This window comes from Oncorhynchus nerka, linkage group LG11 (assembly GCF_034236695.1).
Source record: "Oncorhynchus nerka isolate Pitt River linkage group LG11, Oner_Uvic_2.0, whole genome shotgun sequence".
In the NCBI taxonomy this organism is placed as follows: domain Eukaryota; kingdom Metazoa; phylum Chordata; class Actinopteri; order Salmoniformes; family Salmonidae; genus Oncorhynchus; species Oncorhynchus nerka.
Window position 1 is genome coordinate 33,006,331 of NC_088406.1, and position 17,100 is coordinate 33,023,430.

The 17,100-nt window shown below is 42.0% G+C and overlaps 1 protein-coding gene across 1 annotated transcript in view; it reads left to right on the top strand.

Moving 5' to 3' along the window:
* The first annotated feature begins 682 nt into the window (after positions 1-682).
* LOC115136717 (neural cell adhesion molecule 1-like) overlaps positions 683-17,100 on the top strand; it is a 124,911-nt gene continuing 108,493 nt past the window's right edge. Inside the window, 1 exon segment of the mRNA XM_065024431.1 lies at positions 683-954. Within this exon segment, the coding sequence (XP_064880503.1) occupies positions 903-954 (52 nt within the window). The 5' untranslated portion in view covers positions 683-902.

Genomic DNA, 17,100 nt, shown 5'->3' on the forward strand with positions numbered 1-17,100 from the left:
CGATTTGACAACAATACACGGAGCAAGTTGACTTATAGCACTTTGTGACATCTGCTGATGTAAAAGGGGCTTTATTAATACATTTGATTGATTGACTTTCTTTTTCATATGTATTACTTGTGCATTGTCTAGAAATACGAATTTTGAGGTGGAATAAGAGATGTATTTTGTTTTCTGTCAGAGATGACAAAGAGAAAGAATTTGACTTGACAGATAGAGATAAGATATGTCTATCTAACCATCTGATCTGCTTGAACTTCAGCTGCTGTATGCCTGCTATGTTTAGGCTTTTACAGGTGTTTTATTTAATACAGCAGTCGTTCCCGAAATCAACAGTAGCTGTTGGAGAACGTGTGACAATCCTCCTTGTCTGCTCAACAGCAGTAGCCTACACCTGCACACAAATCTACAAGAAATAAAGTGCATGAACTCAGAAAGTGTCAGTCTACATCTTCCCTCTGTTAGCATCATATCGCAGCTTTGTAGTTTGATTTGAAATTGATATTTTGAATACGTCAAAATGTTGAATAATGGTATGCCGATTCGAATAGACGTTTAGTTTATGTTCGACCTATTTTGAATAAAAATGTAAGAGGTCCACGAACTACTGCGCATAGCGCACTATTTTACAGCAAATCCTTGTGATTCAGATTGTGCGGATTAATTCATGTGTGTATGGAGGCAGTGGCTTTGTCACTCATTCGTTGAACAGTGTGCTGGCGCAGGTCTTCTGCTGTTACTACATCGATAATAAACTAGAAATACTACCAATCTGCCATACAAAAAAATAAATAGCTAGCGATATGGGAATGTATTGTTTTTAAAAATATCAAGAACAACCACATACTACAGGGACCACATTCTTTATTAAGCCATTTGCGTGGTCTAATCAAGGAGTTGCAATGATCCACGCGAAGGATATCATTTTAGCCTTCCTTCTCGTGGGCTCTACAGGTAAGATGGCTAAGCTAATGTTACTGTTTTTCCTAATGGCTGCTATTCAGGCCAGGTATTTGATAAAATACTCGAATCAGGAAAAAGGTGGACTGTGCGTCCATGACAACCCCCATCCATTGAAGGACTGTGTACAGGACATGTCCCTCCCTCGGCAGTAGCAGATGGATGGATGAAGGAAGATTGTACAATACAACGTTTTTGAATGAGATGCTATTTTAATGTGAATTGGCTGGTTAACTGCTGCCACGCAGTTAGGGATGTTGTTGACATATTCTGCCATGGTGTACACGATTAAACATTTTCTTAGTTAAGAATGCATGACTATTTGATATATAGCTGGTTGTTTTATCATATTCTTAGGACAAGTGTAATTTTCACAACTGTTAGCTAACTAGCAACCCATCAGCATTGCTCCTTCCAGCAAGGCATTTACATTCTGCTAAAACAATTTGGCATGCACGTGTGATAGGTTGAAGTTAATCTCATTACATTAGGGTTTATCTTTTATCGTCAAATCACTAGTAATTGCATTGATATAGAATACAGTATGGATGTGTCTATTGGATGGATAGCGTTTAAGACACTGCTTACGTGCGTGCGTACATCAATGCATATGTTGCTACTCAGTAACTCTCCTCCTGGTCTTCTCTCCCAAACATCATCATGACTCTGGTTCTCGAGCCTAGTATCCGTCCGTAGGCGGGAGAGCGACTGCACGCAAATTGAAATTTTGCCATCACTGAAGGATTGTGTGAAATTGAGATTAAGCTACTGTCACAAGTGTGGCTACTTTCACTCGCTTACATTTTATCAGCATCCATTTAACCTATGGTCCAGATCCACACCTGTGTGGTCCAGCCCTATCAGCAGTTTTAACAACAATTTCAAAGATTTACAGTTCATATAAGGAAATCAGTCAATTTAAAATAAGTAATTAGGCCGTAATATATATCGATTTCACATGACTTGGAATACAGTTATGCATCTGTTGGTCACAAATACCTTAAGGTAGGGGCATGGATCAGAAAACCAGTCAGTATCTGGTGTGACAACCATTTGCCTCATGCAGCCAGACACATCTACTTCGCATAGAGTTGATCAGGCTGTTACCAGTGGCCTGTGGAATGTTGTACCACTCCCCTTCAATGGCTGTGCGAAGTTGCTGGATATTGGCGGGAACTGGAACACAATGTCCTACACCTCAATCAAGAGCATCCTAAACATGCTCAATGGGTGACATGTCTGGTGAGTATGCAGGCCATGGAAGAACTGGGACATTTTCATCTTCCAGGAATTGTGTACTTATCCTTGCGACATGGATGGGGCATTGCATTATCATGTTGAAACATGAGGTGATGGTGGCAGATGAATGGTACAACAATGGGCCTCAGGATTTCGTCATGGTATCTGTGCATTTAAATTGCCATCAATAAAATGAAATTGTGTTAGTTGTCCGTAGCTTATGCCTGCCTATACCATAACCCTACCGTCACCATGAGGCAAACAGTGCTCCCACACAACGCCATCTGCAGATGAGCTTCCCTGAGACGGTTTCTGACAGTTTGTACAGAAATTCTTTGGTTGTGCAAAGCCACAGTTTCATCAGCTATCTGGGTGGCTGGCCTCAGACGATCCGCCAGGTGAAGAAGCCGGATGTGAAATGATGTTGAAGGCATCTTATGGTAGAGAAATTAACATTCAATTAAAAGGAAACAGCTCTAGTGGACATTGCACGCTACCTCAACTTGAGACATCTGTGACATTGTGTTGTGTGACAAAATAGCACATTTTAGAGTGGCCTTCTATTGTGCCCAGCTCAAGGTGCACCTGTGTAATGATCATGCTGTTTAATTAGCTTCTTGATATTCCACACCTATCAGGTGGATGGGATTATCTTGGCAAAGGAGAAATGCTCACTAACAGGGATGCAAGCATTTGAGAGAAATTTGTGCGAATGGAACATTTCTGGGATCTTTTATTTCAGCTCATGAAACATGGTGCAGCAAGGCTTCTCATTCTCAACAAAGCAAAGCCCCTAAGATTACGATTAAGATCACTTTATTGGTCAATTGCACGCACACAAGGACCAACAGAAATTTGACTTCAGCTTTTAACACACCCCCTCCGAAAGACACACGTACACTACCGTTCAAAAGTTTGGGGTCACTTAGAAATGTCCTTGTATTTGAATGAAAAGCATATTTTTTGTCCATTAAAATAACATCAAATTGATCAGAAATACAGTGTAGACATTGTTACGGTTGTAAATGACTATTGTAGCTGGAAACGGCAGATTTTTAAATGGAATAACTACATAGGCGTACAGAGGCCCATTATCAGCAACCATCACTCCTGTGTTCCAATGGCACGTTGTGTTAGCTAATCCAAGTTGATCATTTTAAAAGGCTAATTGATCATTAGAAAACCAATGTTTGAAAACTGTTGTTCTGATTAAAGAAGCAATAAAACTGGCCTTTAGACTAGTTGAGTATCTGGAGCATCAGCATTTGTGGGTTCGATTACAGGCTCAAAATGGCCAGAAACAAAGAACTTTCTTCTGAAACTTGGTAGTCTATTTTTGCCTTACAAGTCCTCAACTGGCAGCCTCATTAAATAGTACCCGCAAAACACCAGTCTCAACGTCATCAGAGAAGAGGCGACTCAGGGATGCTGGTCTTCATTCAGTGGGGTGAAAATCTGTTCAAGTTAGTATACAGACACCCTTGTATGTTTTTATAGCCTACCCAATCTATTGGTGGTGCATAGGTGCAGGAATCCAAGTATTTCCCTACTTGATTACAAAACATGGCCCCTATTGTCTTGTGTTATAATAAAACATAGGCCTATGTATCGATAAATAGGCTTCTTATCTTGGGAATCTGTGATTGCATCTCTTTGTGTCTCAATTGGCTATAAAATCATGTTTATGATGGTCATATACATGTAGCTAGAAGTGTAATAAATGCTTAGTGAACATACTAGATCGTTACTGAAGGTTTCAGTGGTGATGCTCACTCAACAGTACACGCTGTGTGTGACTCATCTCTGTGATGTCACCTCCTGATATGGTGACGAGTTACGGTCCTCAAGCTTTAGCTGGGATGGAGGCTGAGCCTGCTAATAATGCTGCCTTCACTCCTTACAGGAGCAGAACACTGTGTTACTCCCCTGAGATTCTATAGTAGTGTGAGAAGGAGATGCTAATTGGAAATAGACCTTTGCTTATCATGTCAACAAGCAATGCTGTTGTTCCTCTCAACATATCCGCCATTTGAATATACATTTTGGCTAGAATATCCTCAAATGCTGTTATCTTTACTGTATCTTAAAAAAGTAGGCCTTTTGACGCTTTTCCACATCTGTCGATGGTTTTATATCAATCTAATCTCATAGTTTCACGTTGGAATTTGCTTTAATTGGATTTTTGAATGATGAATTATGCGTGGTTACAGGGTTAATTCCATGTGGTTACAGGTAGGGATGCACGATATATCGGTGAACATATCAGAAATTGGCAATATTAGCTAAAAATGCCAACATTGGTATTGGCCGATGTCTTGTTTAACGCCCCGATGTGCAAAACCGATGTCAAAGCTGACGTAAAATTTTGCTGTTTTGATGTGTTTACAATACCGCATTGGTAATAAAGCATCATTTGTTTGACCGCAACTTCTAGGGTAGCTAGTTTTAGCTTGGTACCTAGCTAGCACCAATGCAACCTTGTGTGTAACCTTTATTTAACTTGGCAAGTCAGTTAAGAACAAATTCTTACTTACAATTGACGACGCTGGGCCAATTGTGCGCCGCACTATGGGACTCCCAATCACGGTCGGATGTGATACAGCCTGGAGTCGAATCAGGGACTGTAGTGACACCTCTTGCACTGAGATGCAGTGCTTTAGACCGCTGAGTCCATGTGTGTGTTAACTATAATATCGGTATATCGGCGAGGAAAATATTGGATATTGGTATCGGCCAAAAATGTCATATCGGTGCATCACTAGTTACAGGGTTAATTCCATGTGGTTGCAGTGTTAAAACAGAAACAACTCAAAAGGTTAAGTTTAGGTATTAATTCCAAGTGGTTAAGGTTAGGGCTATGGTTTGGGAAAGGTTTAAAACAAAATAATTGTTTCCATTAAGTACCATCAAGTACTTTCCCTGCTTGCTAGGGAGAGTGACCATTGGGTTCTTGGTCACCTCCGTGACCAAGGCCATTCTCCCCCGCTTGCTCAGTTTGGCTGGGAAGAGCTCTAGGAAGAGTCTTGGGGGTTCCAAACTTCTTCCATTTAAGAATTATGGTGGCCACTGTGTTCTTGGGGACCTTCAATGCTGCAGACATTTTTTGGTACCCTTCCCCAGATCTGTGCCTCAACACAATCCTGTCTCAGAGCTCTACGGACAATTTCTTCGACCTCATGGCTTGGTTTTTGCTCTGACATGCACTGTAAACTGTTGGACCTTATGTAGACAGGTTTGTGTCTTTCCAAATCATGTCCAATCAATTGAATTTACCACAAGTGAACTCCAATCAAGTTGTAGAAACTGCTCATGGATGATCAATGGAAACAGGATGCACCTGAGGTCAATTTTGGGCCTCATAACAAAGGGTCTGAATACTTATGTAAATAAGGTATTTCTGTTTTTATTTTTTAATACATTTGGGGGAAAAAATCAAAAAACTTGTTTTCGCTTTGTCATTATGGGGTATTGTGTGTAGATTGACGAGGAAAAATGTTTATTTAATCCGTTTTAGAGTAATGCTGTAACGTAAAAAAATGTGAACAAGTCAAGGGGTCTGAACACTTTCCGATTGCACTGTAAGATGGAGAGAGGAGGTTGGAAATGACAGAAAGAGTCAATACGTAACCTGACTCATAATGCTTTTGGAGTAACATCTCCATTTCGAGGTTTGTGTTTAGATAAATCAGCGGTATGGAGGTTGATGATTACAGTCCTGAACTTGGTGATGCTGGTTAGCCTTCTCTGTATCCAAGAAAGAATATCCAAGAAGTAATATCTCAAAGTAGAATATTGGCAGAGGCAGACACAGGCTATGCCTCATCTCTCCATGGACAATTTTAGTTCCTGCTGTGACTGTCTGCACTGTCTTATGAGTGGTGATTATGACAACAACAACACTACAGCCAATCATTTAGGCCTAGGTCTATGTTTGTATTTCTGCTGGATTCTGTCATAGGATGGTGACGACCCCAGCCAATCATGTGAGTGGATGTTTTTCTCCAATCTCAGTTGCCAGGGAATCATAGGATAATCTTTATTCAGATCATAGCTGACCACTTACCAGCATTATCTACTAAAGCTGTGTTTGTTTGTAAACACACTGAAATCAGGACGCAATGGCCAGTGCTCTTTCTTCATATTGAACAGCATGGACATACCTGCAGTGAGCTTTCACCAAGGGCTCCTCCATTACAACCTTCTCTGAGAAGAATAAGCATATGTACAGAACGTTATAACACACTTACTAGCCTACACTTAGTTGCTGGACTGCTATCTTTAGTTCAGCTGGTGTTTGAATAGCATGTGTTACTTAAGCTGTTTATGGCTGGGATCCCTCTCAGACCAGCTGGTTGGCACCTTGGAGCACTTAGCATGTACAGTGAAACTTCTCTTTCAATATGGCTTTTAAGTAACGTTTATTAATCCTATTTTATGGCTGTATTATCAATATACCTTAATACCTGTATATTTGATGTGTTGTGGACTAAGTTGTTGGATCAAGCCAAGATTCATATCTGCATTTTATCGTTAAAGCCCAGTTGGCATCTGCCTTTACTCATCCTCAAACCTGTATAGGCAGCTGTGAGTGTGTGTGTTTGTGCGTGTGTGCAACTGAGGTGTGGATCTTGTGAGGCTGGCCAAATAATCCACAAGGAAATATTGTTATTAATGATGATGATCTCAGATTGACGACCAGTCCCAACTGGGATCATGGGGTGTTTGAATTCCTCTTGGATGGAGGAGCTACAGCAATGTATGGATATGGATGGAGGATCTAGGAGGACTGTATGGATGAAGGATTCATTAAAACCAGAGTATGCACTGTTTGATATTCTGGGTAACCAGCAGAGCAGAGCCTCTCTCAGAGGCGTAGGAGAGGACTGCTGCAGCCTTCCTCAGCCTCCCCTTTGATGGTGAGTGGAGCTGACAGATCCGGGCCTCTGAGAGATGAGAGATGCTTGGCCCTAGGGGACTAAAAACATGACGTTACACATGCAAACTAACTCAGTGTTCTGACTAACTCAGTGTTCTGACTACACACAAAACAACACTCACAGTGACTAGGGCTGTGATGGTCATTGGATTTTGGATGACAGTTATTGGTCAGTCAAATAATCGCGGTCACCGTTATAACCGTTAGAATAGCAAAGACGCACATTTTCTCCTCTCCTTCGCTCCTGACTGCATGTGCTGCTGCTGCAGGGGGGTTGCCTAGGCAACCAAATACTCATTTGCTAAAACACCTTGCTTGTTTCTGCAAGGAGAAACAAAGTTTCATCACGTTGTTAAGATTCCATGTTACCGCAGAAACAGACTCAACCGCACAAATGCCATCCCATCTTTAGTCAGCTGTTTGTTTCACAAAACAATACATATAATAGAGGTCGGCCGATTAATCGGAATGGCCGATTAATTAGGGCCGATTTCAAGTTTTCATATTGTGAGGTCCCTGGCAATTCCCAGCCCTACCTCTCAGACACTATCAGAGGGATGACTTCTGACCCCCAGGGTTGCTGTGTGCTACACAGTACCTGCTGCTTTTGTCACTGATTAGAATAAGAATTTATGCCCCCGTCATTTTCATTAATAATATTATATAGGAAGGGCTAGTTTTCCATTGATCAGCAGCTATTATAAATACAGTTTCTTGTTGTACTATTTTCTACCTTTCTACATAGTTGTCTTGTTTCACTCTTTGCCCTTCAGGCCGAAGGGAACATAAAGTATATAAAAGCTGTCTGACTTGGTCGATGTTTTGTCAAAGCAGCAGCTGGCTGCCGATATAGTCTAGTTGGAGCACAGATTGGGTTTTAGCGCTTCAGATAATACAATTAGACATAAACGTATAATGGTATTCGCCATTTCACAAGTAATGGTTACCTTGGTATTGGCAGATCATGTGGCATTAGATCAGGATTTCTAATCAGACTTGGCAATGGGGCGAAAACAACCTTTCTTTTCAGAATAGCCACTTTCTTATTACCTGTTTGAGCTGTTGATTAGATGGTATTCTTATCCGATGTCAACATAACTCAGTGACGGTGTCAGTCAGATTGGTCATGTTCTTGAGCTTTGGGTTAGGGTCCACCACCAGCTCTGTCCTTTTGCGGCTTGTTTTGATGAGAGCATCCCATCAGTCCATATTACATAATCGTATGATGATGGTTGTTATAGAGGAGCAATTAGAGAAGTTTGGGCCATGATTAGGGCTGTTGCAGTGACCGGGTGGCGGTGACCGTATTACCGGCGCACCAGCAGTCATGAGTCATGACCTCAGTAAAATTCCACGTGACCATTGAGTCATGGTCATCTCCTTTTATGCACCCTGGACATGCTTTGGTAGTACCCAACTTGCTAACTACCATCAGCTCCTAATGGCCTGCTACTCAGGGCTCTATTGTCCCTCTAACCACTCTGACATCAAAGCAAATTAAATGGAAAATCACATCAAACACTTATCATCAAAACAGTAGGCCTATCAAACTCACCTCACTGTGTTGATCAATTTGAAGAAAGCAGTTCAACAGCAGGTTTAAATGTTGTGGATGTATTTTCAAACCACAACACGACGAAATGGACAACGCTTTCTAAGGTGATGATTATTTCAAAACACCCATACGCATATTAGAGCTTATGCATATGCATAGGCTTATGAGCCCAAGGCCCCAAAAATGTCCCTGAATTAAAATTAGGATTGTGCCCTTTTACCATACATAACCTGCCGCATATTGCGGATGGCAGAAAAACATGAAACAAAACTGATTTAAGAGGTATTTGGTACATAATTGGTCTAGCCTATACTCTTACATTTTGTTTTAGTAATTGGCTTTGAGTGTGGACTGTATTATTGGGCACACTGGATGGACTGGTTACCTTATGCTACACTCCAACAGTTATATCTGTGAGTCTGGGAGAGAACGTATAGCCCTAAGCGATGCTGTTGGTTCAAATTTGTATTTGATTTTGAATAGGCTAGTAATAGGGATTAAAAAAAATATTTTAATAATTAATTGGGTGACACATTAACTTTAGCTATACAGAATATCCCAACTCCGTTCATTTCCATCTCCTCTCTCTCCTTTATTCCTTTCTCAAGCGTGCAGACGGTCTGTCAACAATTCATGAAATGTGTTTCTTTGAGAAAACATGTTACTGTCAATGTTCCCAAACAGATTTCACTTGGTTTCCTAAATTAAGCACTGGGTAGCTGCAGGAACAATGTTGGAGAGGCCATGGCATACAGAGTTTGGGTGGAATATCCCCTGTCGGGCAATGAGAGCATTCTCCTCAAACAGGAATATCCCCTGTCGGGGCAGTGAGAGCATGCTCCTCAAACAGGAATATCCCCTGTCGGGCAGTGAGAGCATTCTCCTCAAACAGGAATATCCCCTGTCGGGCAGTGAGAGCATTCTCCTCAAACAGGAATATCCCCTGTCGGGCAGTGAGAGCATTCTCCTCAAACAGGAATATCCCCTATCGGACAGTGAGAGCATTCTCCTCAAACAGGAATATCCCCTGTCGGGCAGTGAGAGTGATTCTCCTCAAACAGGAATATCCCCTGTCGGGCAGTGAGAGCATTCTCCTCAAACAGGAATATCCCCTGTCGGGCAGTGAGAGCATTCTCCTCAAACAGGAATATCCCCTGTCGGGCAGTGAGAGCATTCTCCTCAAACAGGAATATCCCCTGTCGGGCAGTGAGAGCATTCTACTAAAACAGGAATATTCCCTGTCGGGCAGTGAGAGCATTCTACTCAAACAGGAATATCCCCTATCGTACAGTGAGAGCATTCTACTCAAACAGGAATATCCCCTGTCGGGCAGTGAGAGCATTCTACTCAAACAGGAATATCCCCTGTCGGGCAGTGAGAGCATTCTCCTCAAACAGGAATATCCCCTATCGGACAGTGAGAGCATTCTACTCAAACAGGAATATCCCCTGTCGGGCAGTGAGAGCATGCTCCTCAATCAGGAATATCCCCTGTCGGGCAGTGAGAGCATTCTCCTCAAACAGGAATATCCCCTATCGGGCAGTGAGAGCATGCTCCTCAAACAGGAATATCACCTGTCGGGCAGTGAGAGCTTTCTCCTCAAACAGGAATATCCCCTATCGGGCAGTGAGAGCATTCTACTCAAACAGGAATATCCCCTGCCGGACAGTGAGAGCATTCTCCTCAAACAGGAATATCCCCTGTCGGGCAGTGAGAGTGATTCTCCTCAAACAGGAATATCACCTGTCGGGCAGTGAGAGCATTCTCCTCAAACAGGAATATCCCCTATCGGACAGTGAGAGCATGCTCCTCAATCAGGAATATCCCCTGTCGGGCAGTGAGAGCATTCTCCTTAAACAGGAATATCCCCTATCGGGCAGTGAGAGCATGCTCCTCAAACAGGAATATCACCTGTCGGGCAGTGAGAGCATGCTCCTCAAACAGGAATATCACCTGTCGGGCAGTGAGAGCATGCTCCTCAAACAGGAATATCCCCTGTCGGGCAGTGAGAGCATTCTCCTCAAACAGGAATATCCCCTATCGGGCAGTGAGAGCATGCTCCTCAAACAGGAATATCCCCTATCGGGCAGTGAGAGCATGCTCCTCAATCAGGAGTATTCCCTGTCGGGCAGTGAGAGATTTTTTTAATTTAACTAGGCAAGCCAGTAAAGAACACATTCTTATTTACAATGATGGCCTACACTGGCCAAACCCAGACAACACCCTATGGGACTCCCAATCACAGCTGGTTGTGATACAGCCTGGATTTAAACCAGGGTGTCTGTAGTGACACCTCTAGTACTGAGATGCAGTGTCTTAGACTGCTGCGCCACTCGGGAGCCCAGCAGAGAGGAAGTCCAGTCCAAATCTCAAAGTTTTTCAATAAAAACTTCAGCGGCAGTCTCTCAGTTTCTCTCTGAGCTGACATAATAATGACTGTGTGTCTCATCTGAGCTAAAATAATCCAGTGGGCTAATCTCCAGGTAGATGATGAGCGTTATGCGTCATGTATGTGGTGCTAGGCAGGGCTGGGAATTGCCAGGGACCTAACGATACTTAGGTGCCGATATGATAGTATTGCGACTCTCAAGATTCTATAAGTATTGCGATCAAAGTTCCCTCTAATTTCTTTCGGCACTGAGCCTAATGTAGGCCTACCAGAGTGGCCTAACATCAAAAACAATGGAGAAAATGCATCCCATAACCTTTTAACATGGAAATAGCTGTTCTATCATTCAACCTACAGTAGCAGCAAATGTGTGGTGCTCAATGTAGGCCTATATGCCATGAGACTTTGGAAAAAAACATGCAGAGTTTGACATTAATCTGTTTATCCCACGTGTCCTTCAGACAAGGAGGTGACAGAAAATGTTGTTGTTTGATACAAGAAACCAGTTTACAAAATAAAGTGCATTATTATTCCCATACCATTATTCAGACAAAGTCAGACAAATGATGCTACTCTGTGCCTATTAAAAAACGTAGATTATTCAAGCCTGTCTCAAAATACAACACTGCCGCTTTATGACAGAAAAAAGCTTTTTAACTGACTTGCTTTTCAAAGATGTCTAGAAATATACACGCTTTGTGCTGTAGTAGGAAGCAATCCCTCCCCAATTGCTGACTACAAATGATCTATAACTGGGATAATAACTCACTAACTAGCAAAGGATATTAAGAAAGATTTGCACATGGCTACATGCAGCTCTTGCTTTGATCTCAAAACAAGCGCATCTACTCAAGATCACAGCTGTAAACACAGTCCAGTTCAAAGTAAATGGCACAGATCCATATATGGCAATGGTCTATTTGTATATAGGCCTACTAGGGTTGCCCATTTTGGGGAATATTCAGAGGTGGAAACTTTCCGTGGGAATTAATGGGAATATATGGGAATTAAATGGATTATATGGGAATTTACGTGAATATATTGGAAATAACGGAAATATATGTAAATTAATAATAATTCTATTGAAATGTTCATGTTTTTTTTGCATTGGATATATTTATCATATCATATGGAGACAGAAACATAAACCTTATACCTTAAGTACACATAATTGCACATGATTAAATTCTTCCAATAGAAATTTGAAAAACAATTTAGTTACGAATTGAACTTCAATTAAATGAGTTGACTCTTCACAATGGATGATTTCACTGAACAACAAAAGACAATTAATATTGAATGATCCCCAATGATCCATCGCATCTCCCCCAAAAATGTTTTCAACATGAAAACTAAAATGAAACTAAAGAAACTGAAGCTTTGGTTGTCTTCCTCTCAGGCTTCCATGTCTTCTCCCTGGACCTCCTCAATGTCCACCTCTTGAACATCAGACTCTGAAGCCTCATCTTCACTGTCCCTTTCCAACCTTGTTGAGGATGGCTCGTTGTCAGGCTCAAAAAGCCTCAAATTTGCACTGATGGCCACCAATTTTTCAACCCTTGTATTGGTCAGCCTATTGCGTGCTTTGGTGTGTGTGTTCCCAAACAAGGACCAGTTGCGCTCTGAGGCGGTTGATGTTGGTGGGATTTGGAGGATGATGGAGGCAACAGGGGAAAGAGCCTCAGATCCATAAAGTCTCTTCCACCAGGTGGCTGATGAGATATGTTGGCACGACTGCCATATTGCATCTCAATCCCAAAGCCCTTGCTTGGAGGTGTACTTCGCCAGACTGCCAAGAACCTTGCCCTCATCCAGGCCAAAGTGGCGAGACATGGTAGTGATGACACCATAGGCCTTGTTGATCTCTGCACCAGACAGGATGCTCTTGCCAGCATACTTGGTGTCCAACATGTACGCTGCGACGTGTATGGGCTTTAGGCAGAAGTCTTCACGCTTTTTGATATATTTCAGAACTGCAGTTTCCTCTGCTTGGAGCAACAATGAAGTGGGCAGGTCAGTACGGATTTCTTCTCTTACATCTGCAAGCAGAGTCTGAACATCAGACAGGAGGGCATTGTCTCCCTCAATCCTTGCAATGGCTACTGCTGGTTTCAGGACTGCCAAACATGATGACAACGTCATTCTTCTCACTTTCGGGCGGCAGGGTAGCCTAGTGGTTAGAGCGTTGGACTAGTAACCGAAAGGCTGCAAGTTCATATCCCCGAGCTGACAAGGTATTTATCTGGCGTTCTGCCCCTGAACAGGCAGTTAACCGGTTAGGTTAACTAGGCTGTCATTGAAACTAAGAATTTGTTCTTAACTAACTTGCCAAGTTAAATAAGGGTAAAAAAAAAAAAGAAACTTTGCTTGGTGAGGTAGATTGCTGCTATAACTTGATGACCCTTCATATACCTAACCATTTCCTTGGCTCTCTTGTAGAGTGTATCCATTGTTTTTTGGTCCTTGAGGAGCAGATTCAATGCATGAGCAGCACAGCCAATGGGGTGTGATGTGAGGGTAGGACTCCTCCACTTCAGACCAAGCAGCCTTCATGTTCGCAGCATTGTCTGGCACCGTTGTAAATACCTTCTGTGGGCCAAGGTCATTGATGACTGCCTTCAGCTCATCTGCAATGTAGAGACCGGTGTGTCTGTTGTCCCTTGTGTCTGTGCTCTTGTAGAATACTGGTTGAGGGGTGGCGATGATGTAGTTAATTATTCCTTGCCCACGAACATTCGACCACCCATCAGAGACGATTGCAATACAGTCTGCGTTCTCTATGATTTGCTTGACCTTCACTTGAACTCTGAACTCTGCATCCAGCAAATTAGTAGATAAAGCATTTCTGGTTTGAGGGGTGTATGCTGGGCGAAGACCATTCAGACATCTTTTCCAATACACATTGCCTGTGAGCATCAGAGGTGAACCAGTTGCATACACAGCTCAAGCAAGACATTAATCATAATTTCTCTGACTACGTTCCTCCATTTAGTCAAAAAACTTCTGATTCCAGGAGGACAATGAGCTGTTGCTATCAATAAGGTGTAATTTTCACCTCGAATAGAAGTAGAGGGACTTTTTTCAGAAGTTGCTTGTTGTGAGCGCTGAGGGAACTTTTTAAAAACCCTAGAAGAACAAAACTAACCCTAGATGAACAAAACTAGAATACCCACTCTAGTCACACCCTGCCCTAACCAAAATATAAAGAAAAAACATAGATGTCTAAGGTCAGGGCGTGACAGCGAGATCTTGAGAATCAGCTGTGCATGTGATGGAAGAGTGCACTGTGCATGCGGAGGGTTGCAATTCCATTGAAATGGGGATAGTTTAACCAAAATATGCCACAAGACCTAGAATTGCCTTATGTGTGTCCCACAAAAAAGGTTCACTGTTATAACTTTTTTGATGAATTTAAGCAAAATGTCCAGAAATTTACTGGAAAGTTTCTGACCCTTTGCAACCCTAAGGCCTTCTGCAGATCTGATTGGTTATGCCGCACTGGTCTGTGTAGAGTACGGACTGAGTCGTGCACAAAATAATCCTACTCCGGTGTGTTCTGCCTACCACAAATCTCTTGAAATGTTGTTTTGTTTTGGTACAGTGATTGCTCCACTAAATGTTTTGTGATTATGCTGCGGTACTTAGAGGTAATTTGTGGTTTAGTACGGTACCCTGCGTCACCATTTCATTGCTCCAGACCAGCGCAAGGGGTAGTTAGAGCTCTGATTCTGCTTTTGGGTCCTACTGTGTCTCTAACTGACAATGAATGGGCGACATAAACCTAAATAGAAACTGATAATTGTGCACGACTTCAGTATTACTTACTAAAACTGTTGTTACACTAAGGTTTTTTTATTATTTTATTTTGTTAGGATTATTTTGCTCTTACTGTAGTACTGTAGCCCACTCCCGATGGGTCACGTTGTACAGCAGCATACCACCCTGCATACCACTGCTGGTTTGCTTCTGAAGCTAAGCAGGGTTGGTCCTGGATGGGAGTCCAGATGCTGCTGGAAGTGGTGTTGGAGGGCCAGTAGGAGGCACGCTTTCCTCTGGTCTAAAAAAACAAAGATATTCCAATTCCCCAGGGCAGTGATTGGGGACACTGCCCTGTGTAGGGTGCTGTCTTTCAGATGGGACGTTAAACGGGTGTCCTGACTCTCTGAGGTCATTAAATATCCCATGGCACTTATCGTAAGAGTAGGGGCGTTAACCCCGGTGTCCTGGCTAAATTCCCAATCTGGCCCGCGAACCATCACAGTCATCTAATAATCCCCAGTTAACAATTGGCTCATTCATCGCCTGTAACTATTCCCCAGGTCGTTGCTGAAAATGAGAACGTGTTCTCAGTCAATTTACCTGGTAAAATAAGGGATAAATAAATAAACAGCGACAGAGGGTCACAACGGTCTAAGACACTGCAGAGTTGTACAAGCTGTGTTGCTACAGATGCTGGTTCAATACCTCTGCTGGCCTTGACTGGGAGACCCATGAGATGACTGGAGGTTTTTGGTTTCTCTCCCTCTAAAAACACAAATAAATTATTCTAAATAACAAACTGGTTTTATTTACAAATTAGTAACAATGTCTCACCCCATCTTCAAGAATGGCCTTTTTCTGGCTCATTTGACATGGTGGACCCCCACCCTGCCACACTAGGTAGCACAGAGCAACACTTTAAGGGGCATTGCACTAATAATGGAGCTGACTAGGGAAACGTTCCCGCTGCTCTAGCAGGTAGCTGGACAATAGACTTGCCTAGATGGAGGCTAGGGGGGAGAATTCTATTTTCAAATGTATTTCTAAGTTAAGTATTATTATTATTATGTATCACATCCAACTGTGATTGGGAGTCCCATAGGACGGCGCACAATTGGCCCAGTTTTCCTCTCCCTCTAAAAACAGAAAAAAATGTTTTGGCCTTTTTTCAGATTACAATCGCTCACATTCATTAAACATTTTTTTTTTTAAATTAAAATGTTTAAAAATACCTAACGTTGTATTACAAAAGTAGTTTGAAATATTTTGGCAAAGTTTATAGGCAACTTTTAAAATATTTTGTAGTGATGTTGCATTTTTGTAAGCTGTTTTTTTCTGGATCAAACGCGCTTTATAAATGGACATTTTCACTATATATGGACGGAATTAATTGAACAAAAGGACCGATTGTGATGTTTATGGAACATATTGGAATGCCAACAAAAGAGGCTCGTCAAAGGTAATGCATGTTTTATATTTTATTTCAGCGTTTTGTGTAGCGCCTGCTATGCTAGCTCCTTTGTTTACTGCTGGTGCAGATGGCGCAGGCTATTAGATAATAGCTTCTTATGCTTTCGGCGAAAAGCATTTTAAAAATCTGACATGTTGGCTGGATTCACAACGAGTGTAGCTTTAATTGAGTATCTTACATGTGTGATTTAATGAAAGTTTGAATTTTATAGCATTTTATTTGAATCTGGCGCTCTGCACTTCCCCCAGCAATTGGCCAGTTGAGACACTACCATCTCCCCTATCCATAAGAGGTTATTAAGAACAAAGTCTTATTTACAAGGACAGCCTACTCCTTCCTCCCCATCAGGGAATTGAACCCCGGTCTCCCGCATGCCCACGTACGATACAGGGATTCTTTGGCTAAATAGCCCAGTACTGTGTAGCCTATCCCGAACGTCACGTTGTACAACGCCATATTTTACGTTCCATCCTAACGGAAACCCAGAGAGTTTTTCGTTTTTCATGGAATAGAAACACCATAATATTAATCAAATGAATCCCAAACTCTAAAAGTATTTGGAAAGGTAGATACAAATTATTTGTGACATTGTGGTTACAGTAAGAATGTAAACAATATGCTGTGTTTTTATATACAGTAGTGATGGACAGCTGGTGGCATTTTGAAAACAGGTTTTCAAACACTTGTAGCCTAATTAGCAGGACAATACTCTTTATATCCCAGCTACTGTAGATGTGAACATCCCCCTACCTGCAATTCGATGCTTATGTACTCTGAAGTCTAACTCAAAA